This window comes from Coregonus lavaretus (genome assembly GCF_964263955.1).
Source record: "Coregonus lavaretus genome assembly, contig: HAP1_SCAFFOLD_4355, whole genome shotgun sequence".
In the NCBI taxonomy this organism is placed as follows: domain Eukaryota; kingdom Metazoa; phylum Chordata; class Actinopteri; order Salmoniformes; family Salmonidae; genus Coregonus; species Coregonus lavaretus.
The window spans coordinates 28,613-49,817 of NW_028158595.1; the positions used below are offsets into that span (position 1 = coordinate 28,613).

The window sequence follows — 21,205 nt, forward strand, 5'->3', positions numbered from 1 at the left end:
CCCCTGTAGACCTTCCTGCCCATTTTACAACTATATACCCCCAGTAGAGCCCTCTGTCCACCCCTGTAGACCTTCCTGCCCACCCAACTATATACCCCCAGTAGAGCCCTCTGTCCACCCCTGTAGACCTTCCTGCCCATTTTACAACTATATACCCCCAGTAGAGCCCTCTGTCCACCCCTGTAGACCTTCCTGCCCACCCAACTATATACCCCCAGTAGAGCCCTCTGCCCACCTGATTTGGTTGATTATAATACTGTGTGTGTAGAAAGCGGAGGAGGCCACCCTGGCGCAGCAGCAGTCGAAGCAGCAGGCGGTGCAAGCAGAGCGGGACCGTGTTATGGAGCTACAGCGCCGCCAACGGGAACAAGAGCAGTTCAGCGCCTTCGAGGAGATGATCAGGTATGGAGTAACCTTACTGCCAACAGAAACTTCATATGAATGTAATCCTTTTTTTTCATTTGCATTTAAGAAATGTAATTTGAATTCATAAATTCAACTTGTCGGCTATTTCATGATTTGAAACTGGATTGGATGAATATTGCATTAATTTTCCAGTGCAGTCAAAAACGTGATTTTCCTGTTTTATATACACTATGTTGGAATAATACTGTGACATTTTGAAAATGTTGAGAATGCCTTTTTAGTGTAAGAGCAGTTTTGTTTTGGTGGGATGGAGTTTTGGCCTGCATGGTGACATCACCTGTTTTCCCCTTCCCACTCAGACCACTCCCAGACAGTCCTGGCAAAATTCTTGCTTGAGAAATGGCTCTTTGCTAAGAAGTTATTTTTGTTTCTTTTTGACCAATTGAAAACAATCACAGTAAGGTACTTAGTTGTTACCCAGAAATTATTGGATATTGAGATAAAAACGGCTGCACTGGACCTTTTAAAAAAATATTCAAATATGAATCAATATTGACCCTAACGTGACTCCATAATCAGACGTCAGGAGCTGGAGAAGGAGAGACTGCGTATCCTTCAGGAGTTTCATGCTCCTGGGGCCCCTCCCCCCGACGCACCCCTCCTCCCAGGGATCCAGGGCCCCTCCCTGCCCCTGGCCCCCACCCCCCCTCTGAGCCCGGGGGACAGCACCATCCAGAGAAGACCCCCTGGCGGAAGCACCGGGCCCACAGCACTCCCCACCTTCGACCGGACGCTCAAACCTGGGGGTCTGGTCAGCCCTAGTGGGAACAACAGTGAGTACACACACACACATACGCTGAGTGGACAAAACATTAGGAACACCTGCTTTTTCCCTGACATAGACTGACCAGGTGAATCCAGGTGAAAGCTATGATCCCTTATTGATGTCACCTGTTAAATCCACTTCAGTCAGTGTAGATGAAGGGGAGGAGACCGGTTAAAGAAGGATTTTTAAGCCTTGAGACAATTGAGACATAGATTGTGTATGTGTGCCATTCAGAGGGTGAATGGGCAAGACAAAAGATTTAAGTGCCTTTGAACAGGGTATGGTAGTAGGTGCCAGGCGCACCGGTTTGAGTCAAGAACTGCAATGCTGCTGGGTTTTTCACGCTCAACAGTTTCCTATGTGAATCAAGAATGGTCCACCACCCAAAGGACATCCAGCCAACTTGACACAACTGTGGGAAGCATTGGGGTCAACATGGGCCAGCATCCCTGTGGAACGCTTTCGACACCTTGTAGAGTCCGTGCCCCGACGAATTGAGGCTGTTCTGAGGGCAAAAGGGGGCGCAACTCAATATTTGGAAGATGTTCCTAATGTTTTGTGCACTCAGTGTACATAGAACGATTCAAAGGCTGATCAACTTCTTCTACTCTGAACTACTTTTCTCCACGGATGTTTCATCTGGCTCCACAACATAGAATAGAATATCATTTTATTTTGGCTTTGCAAATAAAACATACAAATTAAATTAAACACATGATTCACATTTGAATGAGAGGATAACACATTTATTAAATCACTTCTTTCTGAAGTGGTCCTCAACATGATCATTCATGATGGTGTATTGTCCCTCCTGTGTCCAGACACCATGGATGGCATGGTGGATGGCATCCGGCAGCTGGCAGTGCCCTCAGAGCTGTGCAGCAGCTTCCTCAGACTAGCTGATTCCAACACCAGACGAGCTGTGGAGACCTGTGGCATCCTCTGTGGCAAACTGGTAAGACCTAACTCTGTGTGTCTGTCTCTGTGTGTCTGTCTCTGTGTGTCTGTCTCTGTGTGTCTGTCTCTGTGTGTCTGTCTCTGTGTGTCTGTCTCTGTGTGTCTGTCTCTGTGTGTCTGTCTCTGTGTGTCTGTCTGTCTCTGTGTGTCTGTCTCTGTGTGTGTCTGTCTCTGTGTGTCTGTCTCTGTCTGTCTGTCTCTGTGTGTCTGTCTCTGTGTGTGTGTGTGTCTGTCTCTGTGTGTCTGTCTCTGTGTGTCTGTCTCTGTGTGTCTGTCTCTGTGTGTCTGTCTGTCTCTGTGTGTCTGTCTCTGTGTGTCTGTCTCTGTGTGTCTGTGTCTGTCTGTCTGTCTCTGTCTCTGTGTGTCTGTCTCTGTCTGTCTGTCTCTGTCTGTCTGTCTGTCTCTGTCTGTCTGTCTCTGTCTGTCTGTCTGTCTGTCTCTGTCTGTCTGTCTCTGTCTGTCTGTCTCTGTGTGTCTGTCTCTGTCTGACTCTGTCTCTGTGTGTCTGTCTCTGTGTGTCTGTCTCTGTCTGTCTGACTCTGTCTCTGTGTGTCTGTCTCTGTGTGTCTGTCTCTGTGTGTCTGTCTCTGTGTGTCTGTCTCTGTGTGTCTGTCTCTGTGTGTCTGTCTCTGTGTGTCTGTCTCTGTGTGTGTCTGTCTCTGTGTGTCTGTCTGTCTCTGTCTGTCTGTCTCTGTCTGTCTGTCTGTCTCTGTCTGTCTGTCTCTGTCTGTCTGTCTGTCTCTGTGTGTCTGTCTCTGTCTGTCTGACTCTGTCTCTGTGTGTCTGTCTCTGTGTGTCTGTCTCTGTGTGTCTGTCTCTGTCTGTCTGACTCTGTCTCTGTGTGTCTGTCTCTGTGTGTCTGTCTCTGTGTGTCTGTCTCTGTGTGTCTGTCTCTGTGTGTGTCTGTCTCTGTGTGTCTGTCTCTGTGTGTCTGACCCTGTGTGTGTTCCAGCTGAGGAATGCGTTCACGGTGACCCATGTGATCGTGCCGAAGCAGAACGGCGGACCAGACTACTGCGACACGGAGAACGAGGAGGAGCTGTTTCTGATCCAGGACCAGTATGACCTCATCACCCTGGGGTGGATACATGTGAGTTACACCAGAGACACTTCTAGGAGTGCTGATCTAGGACCAGTTAAACATGTTCCTCAGCGAGTTAAGCCTGCTTTATGTTTTCAAACTGCTATTGTGATAACCCTACCAGAGATACACCATATATACAGCAGTATGTGGACACCCCTTCAAATTAGTGGATACGGCTATTTCAGCCACACCAGTTGCTGACAGGTGTATAAAATCGAGCACACAGCCATGCAATCTCCATAGACAAACATTGGCAGTAGAATGGCCTTACTAAAGAGTTCAGTGACTTCCAACGTGGCACCGTCATAGGATGCCACCTTTCCAACAAGTCAGTTCGTTGAATATCTGCCCTGCTAGAGCTGCCCCGGTCAACTGTAAGTGCTGTTATTGTGAAGTGGGAACTTCTAGGAGCAACAACGGCTCAGCCGCGAAGTGGTAGGCCACACAAGCTCACAGAACGGGACCGCCGAGTGCTGAAGCGCGTAAAAATCGTCTGTCCTCGGTTGCAACACTCTACCGAGTTCCAAACTGCCTCTGGAAGCAACGTCAGCACAATAACTGTTCGTCGGGAGCTCCATGAAATGTGTTTCCAGTCATTTAGCAGACGCTCTTATCCAGAGCGACTTACAGTTAGTGAGTGCATACATTTTCATACTGGCCCCCCGTGGGAAACGAACCCACAACCCTGGCGTTGCAAGCGCCATGCTCTACCAACTGAGCTACAGGGGACACTCTCAATGGTGCATCTGTAAAAGTTTGTGAGGGTCTTAGGGCCTAGCCAAATATCTTTAGCCTCCTGAGGTTGAAGAGGCTCTGTTGCGCCTTCTTCACTACACTGTCTGTGTGGGTGGACCACTTCTGATTGTCAGTGATGTGTATGCCGAGGAACTCGAAGCTTTTCACAGTCGAGCTGGATGGGGGCGCGCTCCCTCTGCTGTCTCCTGAAGTCCACGATCGGCTCCTTCGTTTTGTTGAGGGAGAGGTTATTTTCCTGGCACCACTCTGCCAGGGCCCTCACCTCCTCCCTGTTGGTGGTCTCGTCATTGTTTGTAATCAGGCCTACTACTGTTGTGTCGTCTGCAAACTTGTGATTGCAGTCATGGGTGAACAGGGAGTACAGGAGGGGGCTGAGGACGCACCCTTGTGGGGCCCCTGTGTTGAGGATCAGCGTAGTGGAGGTGTTGTTGCCTACCTTCACCACCTGGGGGCGGCCCGTCAGGAAGTCCAGGACTCAGTTGCACAGGGCGGGGTTCAGACCCAGGGCCCCGAGCTTAATGAGGGTACTATGGTGTAGAAGGCTGAGCTGTAGTCAATCAACAGCCTTCTTACATAGGTAGTCCTCTTGTCCAGATGGGATAGGGCAGTGGGCAGTGTGATGGCGATGGCATCATCCCTGGATCTATTGGGGCGGTAAGCAAATTGCAGTGGGTCTAGGGTGACAGGTAAGGTGGAGGTGATATGATCCTTAACTAGCTTCTCAAAGCACTTCATGATGACAGAAGTGAGTGCTTCAGGGGCAATAGTAATTTACTTCAGTTACCTTCGCTTTCTTGGGTACAGAAACAATGGTGGCCATCTTGAAGCATGTTGAGACAGCAGACTGGGATAGGGAGAGATTGAATATGTCCGTAAACACTCCAGCCAGCTGGTCTGCGCATGCTCTGAGGACGCGGCTAGGGATGCCATCTGGGCCGGCAGCCTTGCGAGGGTTAACACACTTAAACGTCTTACTCACATCAGCCACGGAGAACGAGAACTCGGGAGCGGCCCGTGTCGGCAGCACTGTGTTATCCTCAAAGTGGGTGAAGAAGGTGTTTAGCTTGTCTGGGAGCAAGACGTAGGAGTCTGTGACGTGGCTGGTTTTCCCTTTATAAATCCGTGACTGTCTGGAGTCCCTGCCACATACGTTTCGTGTCTGAGCCATTGAATTGTGTCACTCTGTCTTTGTACTGGCGTTTTGCCTGTTTAATTGCCTTACGGAGGGCATAACTACACTGTTTGTATTCTGCCATATTCCCAGTCACCTTTGCAGTGGTTAAATGCGGTGGTTCGCGCTTTGTTTTTTGCGCGAATGCTGCCGTCTATCCACGTTTTTTGGTTAGGTTTTAATCATCACAGTGGGAACAACATCCCCTATAAACTTCCTGATGAACTCAGTCACCGTGTCAGTGTATACGTCAATGTTATTCTCAGAGCTAACCTGGAACATGTCCCAGTCCGTGTGATCAAAACTACATGCGATGTGTTGATAGAACTTCGGTAGGGTTTTTTCAGATTTGCTTTATTAAAGTACCCAGCTTTAATAAATGCAGCCTCAGGATATGCAGTTTCCAGTTTGCACAAGGTCCAGTGTAGTTCCTTGAAAGCTGTCGTGGTGTTGGTTTTAGGGGGAATATACACGGCTGTGACGATAACCGAAGAAAATTCTCTAGGGAGGTAATGCGGTCGGCATTTGATTGTGAGGTATTCTAGGTCGGGTGGTATTTTTTATATTTTATTAGGATCCCCATTGGCTGTTGCAAAGCAGCAGCTACTCTTCCTGGGGTCCACACAAAACATGACATAATACAGAACATTAATAGACAAGAACAGCTCAAGGACAGAACTACATCAATTTAAATAAAGGCACACGGAAATCAAATCGAATGTTATTTGCCACATGCGCCGAATACAACAGGTGTAGACATTACCGTGAAATGCTTACTTACAGCCCTTAACCAACAAATGCATTTTTATTTATTTATATATATTATTATTTGTATATATATTTTTGCCTTCATATCAATACATACAAACTATCTAGGTCAAATATGGGAGAGGCATTGTGCCGTGAGGTGTTGCTTTATTTGTTTTTTGAAGCCAGGTTTGCTGTTCATTTGAGCAATATTGGGATTTACTGGGATTTTGTTCCACTCCTCTTTGCAGATCTTTTCCAAGTCATTAAGGTTTCGAGGCTGACGTTTGGCAACTCGAACCTTCAGCTCCCTCCACAGATTTTCTATGGGATTAAGGTCTGGAGACTGGCTAGGCCACTCCAGGACCTTAATGTGCTTCTTCTTGAGCCACTCCTTTGTTGCCTTGGCCGTGTGTTTTGGGTCATTGTCATGCTGGAATACCCATCCACAACCCATTTTCAATGCTATGGCTGAGGGAAGGAGGTTCTCACCCAAGATTTGATGGTACATGGCCCCGTCCATCGTCCCTTTGATGCGGTGAAGTTGTCCTGTCCCCTTAGCAGAAAAACACCCCCAAAGCATAATGTTTCCACCTCCATGTTTGACGTGGTGATGGTGTTCTTGGGGTCATAGGCATCATTCCTCCTCCTCCAAACACGGCGAGTTGAGTTGTATTCATCAAAGAGCTCGATTTTGGTCGCATCTGACCACAACACTTTCACCCAGTTCTCCTCTGAATCATTCAGATGTTCATTGGCAAACTTCAGACGGCCCTGTATATGTGCTTTCTTGAGCAGGGGACCTTGCGGGCGCTGCAGGATTTCAGTCCTTCACGGCGTAGTGTGTTACCAATTGTTTTCTTGGTGACTATGGTCCCAGCTGCCTTGAGATCATTGACAAGATCCTCCCGTGTAGTTCTGGGCTGATTCCTCACCATTCTCATGATCATTGCAACTCCACGAGGTGAGATCTTGCATGGAGCCCCAGGCCGAGGGAGATTGACAGTTATTTTGTGTTTCTTCAATTGGCGAATAATCGCACCAACTGCTGTCACCTTCTCACCAAGCTGCTTGGTGATGGCCTTGTAGCCCATTCCAGCCTTGTGTAGGTCTACAATCTTGTCCCTGACATCCTTGGAGAGCTCTTTGGTCTTGGCCATGGCGGAGAGTTTGGAATCTGATTGATTGATTTCTTCTGTGGACAGGTGTCTTTTATACAGGTAACAAAATGAGATTAGGAGCACTCCCTTTAAAAGTGTGCTCCTAATCTCAGCTCGTTCCCTGTATAAAAGACACCTGGGAGCCAGAAATCTTTCTGATTGAGAGGGGGTCAAATACTTATTTCCCTCATTAAAATGCAAATCAATTTATAACATTTTTGACATGCGTATTTCAGGATTTTTTTGTTGTTATTCTGTCTCTCACTGTTCAAATAAACCTACCATTAAAATTATAGACTGATCATGTCTTTGTCAGTGGGCAAACGTACAAAATCAGCAGGGGATCAAATACTTTTTTCCCTCACTGTACATACATACATACTACCATTCAAAAGTTTGGGGTCACTTAGAAATGTCCTTGTTTTCGAAAGAAAAGCCTCTTTTTTTTGTCCATTAAAATAACATCAAATTGATCAGAAATACAGTGTAGACATTGTTAATGTTGTAAATGGCTATTGTAGCTGGAAACGGCTGATTTTTAATGGAATATCTACATAGGCGTACAGAGGCTGATGAATATTTTTTTTAGTATAACCAAAGTTAATTACACACATGACAAACAAGGAGTCTGCTAAATGGCATATTATTATTATATTATTAAACATTGGTACATTGCTGTTGCTAGGCAAGGACTTAGTGAATTCCTCTCACTAGGTTTGTGTGTGTGTAAAATGGGCATCTGCCCTGTCATTGGGTCAAATTCTACAGTAGTCTTATGTTATCTGTGACTGGAACCAGACTATGACCCTGTGGCTCTCCTTGGGCATATCCCTGGAGCGAACCAGACTATGACCCTGTGGCTCTCCTTGGGCAGATCCCTGGAGCGAACCAGACTATGACCCTGTGGCTCTCCTTGGGCATATCCCTGGAGCGAACCAGACTATGACCCTGTGGCTCTCCTTGGGCATATCCCTGGAGCGAACCAGACTATGACCCTGTGGCTCTCCTTGGGCATATCCCTGGAGCGAACCAGACTATGACCCTGTGGCTCTCCTTGGGCATATCCCTGGAGCGAACCAGACTATGACCCTGTGGCTCTCCTTGGGCAGATCCCTGGAGCGAACCAGGGTGGCTCTCCTTGGGCAGATCCCTGGAGCGAGCCAGACTATGACCCTGTGGCTCTCCTTGGGCAGATCCCTGGAGCGAACCAGGGTTGAACCCTGTGGCTCTCCTTGGGCAGATCCCTGGAGCAAGCCAGGGTTGAACCCTGTGGCTCTCCTTGGGCAGATCCCTGGAGCGAACCAGGGTTGAACCCTGTGGCTCTCCTTGGGCAGATCCCTGGAGCGAACCAGGGTTGAACCCTGTGGCTCTTCTTGGGCAGATCCCTGGAGTGAACCAGGGTTGAACCCTGTGGCTCTCCTTGGGCAGATCCCTGGAGCGAACCAGGGTTGAACCCTGTGGCTCTCCTTGGGCAGATCCCTGGAGCGAGCCAGGATTGAACCCTGTGGCTCTCCTTGGGCAGATCCCTGGAGCGAACCAGGGTTGAACCCTGTGGCTCTCCTTAGGCAGATCCCTGGAGCGAGCCAGGGTTGAACCCTGTGGCTCTCCTTGGGCAGATCCCTGGAGCGAGCCGGGGTTGAACAGAGTTCAGGCTAAACCCATTGTCTCTCCTTGGGCGTCTTCTTGATTGATTACAGCATGATGGGGTGGGGTTTGTGTATGTTTGAAAGATTAAGGATGGACCTGTCATGTCCAACAATCAGTCTTCAGGTCAAGCCCGGGAGAGCCGGGGTTGAACAGAGTTTAAACTGAACATTAGTGTTTTTGCAAGATGAGGGATTGGTTGATTGTATTACTATTGATTCTGAACTGAATAAAAGTCAAATTTAGCCGCTTTCAAAGACTAAGGGAGTGGGAGGAGCGGTAGAGAGACTAAAGGAGCGGTAGAGAGACTAAGGGAGCGGTAGAGAGACTAAGGGAGCGGGCGGAGCGGTAGAGAGACTAAGGGAGTGGGCGGAGCGGTAGAGAGACTAAGGGAGCGGTAGAGAGACTAAGGGAGCGGTAGAGAGACTAAGGGAGCGGGCAGAGCGGTAGAGAGACTAAGGGAGCGGGCAGAGCGGTAGAGAGACTAAGGGAGCGGGCGGAGCGGTAGAGAGACTAAGGGAGCGGGCGGAGCGGTAGAGAGACTAAGGGAGCGGGTGGAGCGGTAGAGAGACTAAGGGAGCGGGCGGAGCGGTAGAGAGACTAAGGGAGCGGGCAGAGCGGTAGAGAGACTAAGGGAGCGGGCGGAGCGGTAGAGAGACTAAAGGAGCGGTAGAGAGACTAAGGGAGCGGTAGAGAGACTAAGGGAGCGGGCGGAGCGGTAGAGAGACTAAGGGAGCGGGCGGAGCGGTAGAGAGACTAAGGGAGCGGGCGGAGCGGTAGAGAGACTAAGGGAGCGGACGGAGCGGTAGAGAGACTAAGGGGGCGGGCGGAGCGGTAGAGAGACTAAGGGAACGGGTGGAGCGGTAGAGAGACTAAGGGAGCGGGAGGAGTGGTAGAGAGACTGAGGGAACGGGCGGAGCGGTAGAGAGACTAAGGGAGCGGGCGGAGCGGTAGAGAGACTAAGGGAGCGGTAGAGAGACTAAGGGAGTGGGCGGAGCGGTAGAGAGACTAAGGGAGCGGTAGAGAGACTAAGGGAGCGGGCGGAGCGGTAGAGAGACTAAGGGAGTGGGCGGAGCGGTAGAGCGACTAAGGGAGCGGGCGGAGCGGTAGAGAGACTAAGGGAGCGGGTGGAGCGGTAGAGAGACTAAGGGAGCGGGCGGAGCGGTAGAGAGACTAAGGGAGCGGGCAGAGCGGTAGAGAGACTAAGGGAGCGGGCGGAGCGGTAGAGAGACTAAAGGAGCGGTAGAGAGACTAAGGGAGCGGTAGAGAGACTAAGGGAGCGGGCGGAGCGGTAGAGAGACTAAGGGAGTGGGCGGAGCGGTAGAGAGACTAAGGGAGCGGGCGGAGCGGTAGAGAGACTAAGGGAGCGGACGGAGCGGTAGAGAGACTAAGGGGGCGGGCGGAGCGGTAGAGAGACTAAGGGAACGGGTGGAGCGGTAGAGAGACTAAGGGAGCGGGAGGAGTGGTAGAGAGACTGAGGGAACGGGCGGAGCGGTAGAGAGACTAAGGGAGCGGGCGGAGCGGTAGAGAGACTAAGGGAGCGGTAGAGAGACTAAGGGAGCGGGCGGAGCGGTAGAGAGACTAAGGGAGCGGTAGAGAGACTAAGGGAGCGGGCGGAGCGGTAGAGAGACTAAGGGAGCGGTAGAGACTAAGGGAGTGGGCGGAGCGGTAGAGAGACTAGGGGGGCGGGCGGAGCGGTAGAGAGACTAAGGGAACGGACGGAGCGGTAGAGAGACTAAGGGAACGGGCGGAGCGGTAGAGAGACTAAGGGAGCGGGCGGAGTGGTAGAGAGACAGGGAACGGGCGGAGCGGTAGAGAGACTAAGGGAGCGGGCGGAGCGGTAGAGAGACTAAGGGAGCGGTAGAGAGACTAAGGGAGCGGTAGAGAGACTAAGGGAGCGATAGAGAGACTAAGGGAACGGGTGGAGCGGTAGAGACTAAGGGAGTGGTAGAGAGACTAAGGGAGCGGGTGGAGCGGTAGAGAGACTAAGGGGGCGGGCGGAGCGATAGAGAGACTAAGGGAACGGGCGGAGCGGTAGAGAGACTAAGGGAGCGGGCGGAGTGGTAGAGAGACAGGGAACGGGCGGAGCGGTAGAGAGACTAAGGGAGCGGGCGGAGCGGTACAGAGACTAAGGGAGCGGGCGGAGCGGTAGAGAGACTAAGGGGGCGGGCGGAGCGGTAGAGAGACTAAGGGGGCGGGCGGAGCGGTAGAGAGACTAAGGGAACGGGCGGAGCGGTAGAGAGACTAAGGGAGTGGGCGGAGTGGTAGAGAGACAGGGAACGGGCGGAGCGGTAGAGAGACTAAGGGAGTGGGCGGAGCGGTAGAGAGACTAAGGGAGCGGTAGAGAGACTAAGGGAGCGGTAGAGAGACTAAGGGAGCGGGAGGAGCGGTAGAGAGACTAAGGTAGATAGACTAAGGGAGCGATAGAGAGACTAAGGGAGCGGGCGGAGCGGTAGAGAGACTAAGGGAGCGGTAGAGAGACTAAGGGAGTGGGCGGAGCGGTAGAGAGACTAAGGGAGCGGGCGGAGCGGTAGAGAGACTAAGGGAGCGGGCGGAGCGGTAGAGAGACTAAGGGAGTGGGCGGAGCGGTAGAGAGACTAAGGGAGCGGGCGGAGCGGTAGAGAGACTAAGGGAGCGGGCGGAGCGGTAGAGAGACTAAGGGAGCGGGCGGAGCGGTAGAGAGACTAAGGGAACGGACGGAGCGGTAGAGAGACTAAGGGAACGGGCGGAGCGGTAGAGAGACTAAGGGAGCGGGCGGAGCGGTAGAGAGACAGGGAACGGGCGGAGCGGTAGAGAGACTAAGGGAGCGGGCGGAGCGGTAGAGAGACTAAGGGAGCGATAGAGAGACTAAGGGAACGGGTGGAGCGGTAGAGACTAAGGGAGTGGTAGAGAGACTAAGGGAGCGGGTGGAGCGGTAGAGAGACTAAGGGGGCGGGCGGAGCGGTAGAGAGACTAAGGGGGCGGGCGGAGCGGTAGAGAGACTAAGGGAACGGGCGGAGCGGTAGAGAGACTAAGGGAGCGGGCGGAGTGGTAGAGAGACAGGGAACGGGCGGAGCGGTAGAGAGACTAAGGGAGTGGGCGGAGCGGTAGAGAGACTAAGGGAGCGGTAGAGAGACTAAGGGAGCGGGCGGAGCGGTAGAGAGACTAAGGGAGCGGGCGGAGCGGTAGAGAGACTAAGGGAGCGGGCGGAGCGGTAGAGAGACTAAGGGAGTGGGCGGAGCGGTAGAGAGACTAAGGGGGCGGGCGGAGCGGTAGAGAGACTAAGGGAGCGGTAGAGAGACTAAGGGAGCGGTAGAGAGACTAAGGGAGCGGGCGGAGCGGTAGAGAGACTAAGGGAGCGGTAGAGAGACTAAGGGAGCGATAGAGAGACTAAGGGAGCGGGTAGAGCGGTAGAGAGACTAAGGGAGCGGTAGAGAGACTAAGGGAGCAGTAGAGAGACTAAGGGAGCGGTAGAGAGACTAAGGGAACGGGCGGAGCGGTAGAGAGACTAAGGGAGCGGGCGGAGTGGTAGAGAGACTAAGGGAGCGGGCGGAGTGGTAGAGAGACAGGGAACGGGTGGAGCGGTAGAGACTAAGGGAGTGGGCGGAGCGGTAGAGAGACTAAGGGAGCGGTAGAGAGACTAAGGGAGTGGGCGGAGCGGTAGAGAGACTAAGGGAGCGGGCGGAGTGGTAGAGAGACTAAGGGAGCGATAGAGAGACTAAGGGAGCGGGTAGAGCGGTAGAGAGACTAAGGGAGCGGTAGAGAGACTAAGGGAGCAGTAGAGAGACTAAGGGAGCGGTAGAGAGACTAAGGGAACGGGCGGAGCGGTAGAGAGACTAAGGGAGCGGGCGGAGTGGTAGAGAGACTAAGGGAGCGGGCGGAGTGGTAGAGAGACAGGGAACGGGTGGAGCGGTAGAGACTAAGGGAGTGGGCGGAGCGGTAGAGAGACTAAGGGAGCGGTAGAGAGACTAAGGGAGTGGGCGGAGCGGTAGAGAGACTAAGGGAGCGGGCGGAGTGGTAGAGAGACTAAGGGAGCGGTAGAGAGACTAAGGGAGCGGGCGGAGCGGTAGAGAGACTAAGGGTGTGGGCGGAGCGGTAGAGAGACTAAGGGAGCGGTAGAGAGACTAAGGGAGCGGGCGGAGCGGTAGAGAGACTAAGGGAGCGGGCGGAGTGGTAGAGAGACTAAGGGAGCGGTAGAGAGACTAAGGGAGCGGGCGGAGCGGTAGAGAGACTAAAGGAGCGGTAGAGAGACTAAGGGAGCGGTAGAGAGACTAAGGGAGCGGGCGGAGCGGTAGAGAGACTAAGGGAGCGGGCGGAGCGGTAGAGAGACTAAGGGAACGGACGGAGCGGTAGAGAGACTAAGGGAACGGGCGGAGCGGTAGAGAGACTAAGGGAGCGGGCGGAGCGGTAGAGAGACAGGGAACGGGCGGAGCGGTAGAGAGACTAAGGGAGCGGGCGGAGCGGTAGAGAGACTAAGGGGGCGGGCGGAGCGGTAGAGAGACTAAGGGGGCGGGCGGAGCGGTAGAGAGACTAAGGGGGCGGGCGGAGCGGTAGAGAGACTAAGGGAACGGGCGGAGCGGTAGAGAGACTAAGGGAGCGGGCGGAGTGGTAGAGAGACAGGGAACGGGCGGAGCGGTAGAGAGACTAAGGGAGTGGGCGGAGCGGTAGAGAGACTAAGGGAGCGGTAGAGAGACTAAGGGAGCGGGCGGAGCGGTAGAGAGACTAAGGGAGCGGGCGGAGCGGTAGAGAGACTAAGGGAGCGGGCGGAGCGGTAGAGAGACTAAGGGAGCGGGCGGAGCGGTAGAGAGACTAAGGGAGCGGGCGGAGCGGTAGAGAGACTAAGGGGGCGGGCGGAGCGGTAGAGAGACTAAGGGAGCGGTAGAGAGACTAAGGGAGCGGTAGAGAGACTAAGGGAGCGGTAGAGAGACTAAGGGAGCGGTAGAGAGACTAAGGGAGCAGTAGAGAGACTAAGGGAGCGGTAGAGAGACTAAGGGAACGGGCGGAGCGGTAGAGAGACTAAGGGAGCGGGCGGAGTGGTAGAGAGACTAAGGGAGCGGGCGGAGTGGTAGAGAGACAGGGAACGGGTGGAGCGGTAGAGACTAAGGGAGTGGGCGGAGCGGTAGAGAGACTAAGGGAGCGGTAGAGAGACTAAGGGAGCGGGCGGAGCGGTAGAGAGACTAAGGGAGCGGGCGGAGCGGTAGAGAGACTAAGGGAGCGGGCGGAGTGGTAGAGAGACTAAGGGAGCGGTAGAGAGACTAAGGGAGCGGGCGGAGCGGTAGAGAGACTAAGGGTGTGGGCGGAGCGGTAGAGAGACTAAGGGAGCGGTAGAGAGACTAAGGGAGCGGGCGGAGCGGTAGAGAGACTAAGGGAGCGGGCGGAGTGGTAGAGAGACTAAGGGAGCGGTAGAGAGACTAAGGGAGCGGGCGGAGCGGTAGAGAGACTAAAGGAGCGGTAGAGAGACTAAGGGAGCGGTAGAGAGACTAAGGGAGCGGGCGGAGCGGTAGAGAGACTAAAGGAGCGGTAGAGAGACTAAGGGAGCGGTAGAGAGACTAAGGGAGCGGGCGGAGCGGTAGAGAGACTAAGGGAGCGGGCGGAGCGGTAGAGAGAGGGATACCAAGATGGAGGGGCTTTAAGCTAGGATGTGTGTGAATATAACTATATAGACGGAGAGCCAAGGGCGAGAGGGAAGGTGCTCTGCAGGACCATCACATACCCTGTGGACGGCGTTTGATTGGAGCCAATTTCCTCCTACAACATGACAATGACCCAAAGCACAGCCCCAAACTATGCAAGAACTATTTAGGGAAGAAGCAGTCAGCTGGTATTCTGTCTATAATGGAGTGGCCAGCACAGTCACCGGATCTCAACCCTATTGAGCTGTTGTGGGAGCAGCTTGACTGTATGGTACGTAAGAAGTGCCCATCAAGCCAATCCAACTTGCGGGAGGTGCTTCAGGAAGCATGGGGTGAAATCTCTTCAGATTACCTCAACAAATTGACAACTAGAATGCCAAAGGTCTGCAAGGCTGTAATTGCTGCAAATGGAGGCTTCTTTGACGAAAGCAAAGTTTGAAGGACACAATTATTATTTCAATAAAAAATAATTATTTCTAACCTTGTCAATGATGACATTTCCTATTCATTTTACTATATTTCCTATTCAAACTCATTTAAGAATGTTTTGACGGAAAACAAGGACATTTCTAAGTGACCCCAAACTTTTGAACGGTAGTGTGTGTGTATAATATATATATATATATATATATATATATATATATATATATATATATATATATATATATATATATATATATATATATATATATATATATATATATATATATATATATAATATACACACACACACACATTGGAAGTGATGCAGACAATTACATTGATGGAAGTTCCAATCCTATCTGCAATATTAAAGCTGATCCACCCCCTTTATATTTTTGTTGAGTGTATATATGTTTGTATTGTTTCAGACCCACCCCACACAGACAGCCGAGTGTATATATGTTTGTATTGTTTCAGACCCACCCCACTAGACAGCCGAGTGTATATATGTTTGTATTGTTTCAGACCCACACAGACAGCCGAGTGTATATATGTTTGTATTGTTTCAGACCCACCCAGACAGCCGAGTGTATATATGTTTGTATTGTTTCAGACCCACACAGACAGCCGAGTGTATATATGTTTGTATTGTTTCAGACCCACCCCACTAGACAGCCGAGTGTATATATGTTTGTATTGTTTCAGACCCACCCCACTAGACAGCCGAGTGTATATATGTTTGTATTGTTTCAGACCCACCCCACTCAGACAGCCGAGTGTATATATGTTTGTATTGTTTCAGACCCACCCCACTAGACAGCCGAGTGTATATATGTTTGTATTGTTTCAGACCCACCCCACTAGACAGCCGAGTGTATATATGTTTGTATTGTTTCAGACCCACCCCACACAGACAGCCGAGTGTATATATGTTTGTATTGTTTCAGACCCACCCCACTAGACAGCCGAGTGTATATATGTTTGTATTGTTTCAGACCCACCCCACTAGACAGCCGAGTGTATATATGTTTGTATTGTTTCAGACCCACACAGACAGCCGAGTGTATATATGTTTGTATTGTTTCAGACCCACCCCACTCAGACAGCCTTCCTGTCCAGTGTGGATCTCCACACACACTGTTCCTACCAGCTGATGATGCCAGAGGCTATCGCTATCGTCTGCTCACCCAAGTTCAACGAGTGAGTCTAGACACACTGCCTTCGTCACCATTTAAAGCCACAGTCTGTAATGCAGTGTTCAGCCCAATAATGGATGTTGTTATTATAGACGGGCTGCTTCAGACTAACAGACTGTGTGTGTGTAGGACGGGATACTTCAGGATAACAGACTGTGTGTGTGTGTGTAGGACGGGATACTTCAGGATAACAGACTGTGTGTGTGTGTGTAGGACGGGATACTTCAGGATAACAGACTGTGTGTGTGTAGGACGGGATACTTCAGGATAACAGACTGTGTGTGTAGGACGGGATACTTCAGGATAACAGACTGTGTGTGTGTAGGACGGGATACTTCAGGATAACAGACTGTGTGTGTGTAGGACGGGATACTTCAGGATAACAGACTGTGTGTGTAGGACGGGATACTTCAGGATAACAGACTGTGTGTGTGTAGGACGGGATACTTCAGGATAACAGACTGTGTGTGTGTAGGACGGGATACTTCAGGATAACAGACTGTGTGTGTGTGTGTAGGACGGGATACTTCAGGATAACAGACTGTGTGTGTGTGTGTGTGTAGGACGGGATACTTCAGGATAACAGACTGTGTGTGTGTGTGTAGGACGGGATACTTCAGGATAACAGACTGTGTGTGTGTAGGACGGGATACTTCAGGATAACAGACTGTGTGTGTGTAGGACGGGATACTTCAGGATAACAGACTGTGTGTGTGTAGGACGGGATACTTCAGGATAACAGACTGTGTGTGTGTAGGACGGGATACTTCAGGATAACAGACTGTGTGTGTGTAGGACGGGATACTTCAGGATAACAGACTGTGTGTGTGTAGGACGGGATACTTCAGGATAACAGACTGTGTGTGTGTGTGTGTGTAGGACGGGATACTTCAGGATAACAGACTGTGTGTGTGTGTAGGACGGGATACTTCAGGATAACAGACTGTGTGTGTGTGTGTAGGACGGGATACTTCAGGATAACAGACTGTGTGTGTGTAGGACGGGATACTTCAGGATAACAGACTGTGTGTGTGTGTGTGTAGGACGGGATACTTCAGGATAACAGACTGTGTGTGTGTAGGACGGGATACTTCAGGATAACAGACTGTGTGTGTGTGTGTGTGTAGGACGGGATACTTCAGGATAACAGACTGTGTGTGTGTGTGTGTGTGTGTGTAGGACGGGATACTTCAGGATAACAGACTGTGTGTGTGTGTGTGTAGGACGGGATACTTCAGACTAACAGACTGTGTGTGTGTAGGACGGGATACTTCAGGATAACAGACTGTGTGTGTGTGTGTGTGTAGGACGGGATACTTCAGGATAACAGACTGTGTGTGTGTGTGTAGGACGGGATACTTCAGGATAACAGACTGTGTGTGTGTAGGACGGGATACTTCAGGATAACAGACTGTGTGTGTGTAGGATGGGATACTTCAGGATAACAGACTGTGTGTGTGTAGGACGGGATACTTCAGGATAACAGACTGTGTGTGTGTGTGTGTGTAGGACGGGATACTTCAGGATAACAGACTGTGTGTGTGTGTGTGTGTAGGACGGGATACTTCAGGATAACAGACTGTGTGTGTGTGTGTGTAGGACGGGATACTTCAGACTAACAGACTGTGTGTGTGTAGGACGGGATACTTCAGGATAACAGACTGTGTGTGTGTGTGTAGGACGGGATACTTCAGGATAACAGACTGTGTGTGTGTGTGTAGGACGGGATACTTCAGGATAACAGACTGTGTGTGTGTAGGACGGGATACTTCAGGATAACAGACTGTGTGTGTAGGACGGGATACTTCAGGATAACAGACTGTGTGTGTGTAGGACGGGATACTTCAGGATAACAGACTGTGTGTGTGTAGGACGGGATACTTCAGGATAACAGACTGTGTGTGTAGGACGGGATACTTCAGGATAACAGACTGTGTGTGTGTAGGACGGGATACTTCAGGATAACAGACTGTGTGTGTGTGTAGGACGGGATACTTCAGGATAACAGACTGTGTGTGTGTGTGTAGGACGGGATACTTCAGGATAACAGACTGTGTGTGTGTGTGTGTGTAGGACGGGATACTTCAGGATAACAGACTGTGTGTGTGTGTGTAGGACGGGATACTTCAGGATAACAGACTGTGTGTGTGTGTGTGTGTAGGACGGGATACTTCAGGATAACAGACTGTGTGTGTGTAGGACGGGATACTTCAGGATAACAGACTGTGTGTGTGTAGGACGGGATACTTCAGGATAACAGACTGTGTGTGTGTAGGACGGGATACTTCAGGATAACAGACTGTGTGTGTGTAGGACGGGATACTTCAGGATAACAGACTGTGTGTGTGTAGGACGGGATACTTCAGGATAACAGACTGTGTGTGTGTAGGACGGGATACTTCAGGATAACAGACTGTGTGTGTGTAGGACGGGATACTTCAGGATAACAGACTGTGTGTGTGTGTGTAGGACGGGATACTTCAGGATAACAGACTGTGTGTGTGTGTGTGTGTAGGACGGGATACTTCAGGATAACAGACTGTGTGTGTGTGTGTAGGACGGGATACTTCAGGATAACAGACTGTGTGTGTGTAGGACGGGATACTTCAGGATAACAGACTGTGTGTGTGTAGGATGGTATACTTCAGGATAACAGACTGTGTGTGTGTAGGACGGGATACTTCAGGATAACAGACTGTGTGTGTGTGTGTGTGTGTAGGACGGGATACTTCAGGATAACAGACTGTGTGTGTGTGTGTGTGTAGGACGGGATACTTCAGGATAACAGACTGTGTGTGTGTGTGTGTAGGACGGGATACTTCAGGATAACAGACTGTGTGTGTGTGTGTGTAGGACGGGATACTTCAGGATAACAGACTGTGTGTGTGTGTGTGTGTAGGACGGGATACTTCAGGATAACAGACTGTGTGTGTGTGTGTGTAGGACGGGATACTTCAGGATAACAGATCGTGGGATGGATGAGATCTCAACGTGTAAACAGAAAGGCTTCCACCCTCACAGCAAAGACCCTCCACTCTTCACTGTGAGTACACCTCTTTACCACCTCTTTACCACCTCTTTACCACCTCTTTACCACCTCTTTACCACCTCTTTACCACCTCTTTACCACCTCTTTACCACCTCTTTACCCACTTCCCTTTTGAAGCGGCCTGATCAGTGCACTGTATAGGGTTCCATCTAGAAAGATATCAACATTTTGAGGATCCCAAAAGTCACGTTCTCCTCTGTGTTCACCTCCAGGGAGCAGGACACATCACCATCACCGATGACAGAGTCATCATGTTGGACCTGCGGTGATGGCTGCCTCTGGACTGGGGATCTGCACACCAAACACTGGCTGGCTGTCTGGTTGACTGACTGGATTTGTTTATCTGGATCCCCATTAGCTTTTGAAGAAGCAGCAGCTACTCTTCCTGGGGTCCACAAAAAACACACAAAATTTACATTTACATTTTAGTCATTGAGCAGACGCTGTTATCCAGAGCGACTTACAGTTAGTGAGTGCATACATATTTCATACTGGCCCCCCGTGGGAAACGAACCCACAACCCTGGCGTTGCAAGCGCCATGCTCTACCAACTGAGCTGCACGGGGACATGACAAGTAACATAACACTGACACACTTGGCCGGCTGACTGGCCGGCTGGCTGGCTGACATCTTGCTGAAAATTCTGGTAATTTATGGATGAGTGAGTGAGGTGAGTGAGGTGAGTGAGGTGAGTGAGAGCTGTTGTACCAATCAGGACATGCCCGCTTTTCTGTCTTAGTCTTTCCTTAAAAAATAAAAAGTTATTTCTTTCCAGAGGTGACTATCACTCCATAAAGCTCCGCTAGGCCTGCTGCCAATAGTCTGTTTATGATGTCATATCCTTTTTGCCGGTTTTGTGCTTTTTTGCTCTGAGCATATCTGGTTAAAAAACTGTCTCACAGACTGACTAACTGTCTCCAACTGGCTGTCTCACATCAGAGAGGAACTACAGACAATGTGAGAGGATCTATCCTACAGAACTGTCTCGTGTAGCCAGGGGAGGACGGGCTCGTGGCTGGAGCTGAATAAATGGAATTGTTTCAAACTCAAACATGGTTTCCATTTCATTGGTTATTATGAGCCGTCCTCTTCCTCCCCTCACCATCCTCTTCCTCTGGTGGTGTATATGGTCTGACAGAGAGCATGCAGAGATAGCTGTCCTCCCCTCACCATCCTCTGGTGGTGTATATGGTCTGACAGAGAGCATGCAGAGATAACAGTCTAAGTAAAGTGCCAAGGAGAGTAGAGACGGTGACTCAGTACATCTGTTGTTGCTCATTGATTTCTCCCAGTTTGTGGTCATCATAATAATATGGCTACCAGATCCACTGTCTCTCGGAGAGTTGCAACGCAGCAGATAGAAAGACAATGAACTGAGCTGACGGGAGAGGCATTCCTTTTCAATACTATCTATTTTTATCTGGATGTTCTGGATGTTCTCCGAAGTTGCCCCTAGATGCTGGTCTTGGATTTGGCATTTCCCCCCACTAACGGTTAAGGTCAGGTTTGGGGGAGGGAAGCTGATTCTAGATCTGTACCGAGGGGAAACTGGAGCCATTCCACGACGTTGTGCCCTGTTGAACGCAGCAGATGACATGGTTTGTAATACTATCTAAAGAATGTCTAGTGCTTTATTAAAGGAGTTATATACTTTATGTCTGTTTAGACAGCAGTTGAAGAAATGAATGTGTACAACTGTTGTACTAATGCTGTAACATACCATATGATTAATAACTATTATTTGTATGTCCATACTTCCTTCTATGTCCCATTAATAACTTGTCAGGCTGCTTTTGATGGTTCTCAATGTCTTCAACTGTAATTAAATGGCCAGACTAGTATTCTGTCTCTGCTCTGTTTCAGTATAACTTGCCATGTTCAATGGGTGTGGAAGCACTTCACTGTGTTTTAAGAAAGAGGAACTTCCCCATCTGACGATTGCTTCTTTTGCTTTCCCAAATATATCCAGTAGGGGGAGACAAATAATAGAACATGTTTTGAGGTATGCTCTTCTATTACCCTCTCTCTCTATCCTCCACCCTCTCTCTATCCTTCCACCCCGTCTCTATCCTCCTCCACCCTCTCTCTCTCCCTCCACCCTCTCTCTCTCCCTCCACCCTCTCTCTCTCCCTCCACCCCCTCTCTATCCTCCTCCACCCTCTCTCTCTCCCTCCACCCTCTCTCTCTCCCTCCACCCTCTCTCTCTCCCTCCAC

General features: G+C 50.6%; 1 protein-coding gene across 2 annotated transcripts in view; it reads left to right on the forward strand.

The window, feature by feature from the left end:
- Positions 1–20,831, forward strand: part of LOC311123784 (STAM-binding protein-like A) — a 31,362-nt gene extending 10,531 nt beyond the window's left edge. Inside the window, exons 5-11 of one of the 2 annotated variants that reach the window (XM_084198015.1) lie at positions 269–402; positions 946–1,199; positions 2,014–2,147; positions 3,102–3,239; positions 15,834–15,946; positions 18,886–18,985; positions 19,204–20,831. In XM_084198015.1, the coding sequence (XP_084054141.1) occupies positions 269–402; positions 946–1,199; positions 2,014–2,147; positions 3,102–3,239; positions 15,834–15,946; positions 18,886–18,985; positions 19,204–19,260 (930 nt within the window). In that variant the 3' untranslated portion in view covers positions 19,261–20,831. Of the gene's footprint in view, positions 1–268; positions 403–945; positions 1,200–2,013; positions 2,148–3,101; positions 3,240–15,499; positions 15,643–15,833; positions 15,947–18,885; positions 18,986–19,203 lie in introns of those variants that run through there. The other variant, XM_084198016.1, reaches the window with a different exon arrangement.
- The last annotated feature ends 374 nt before the right edge of the window (positions 20,832–21,205 follow it).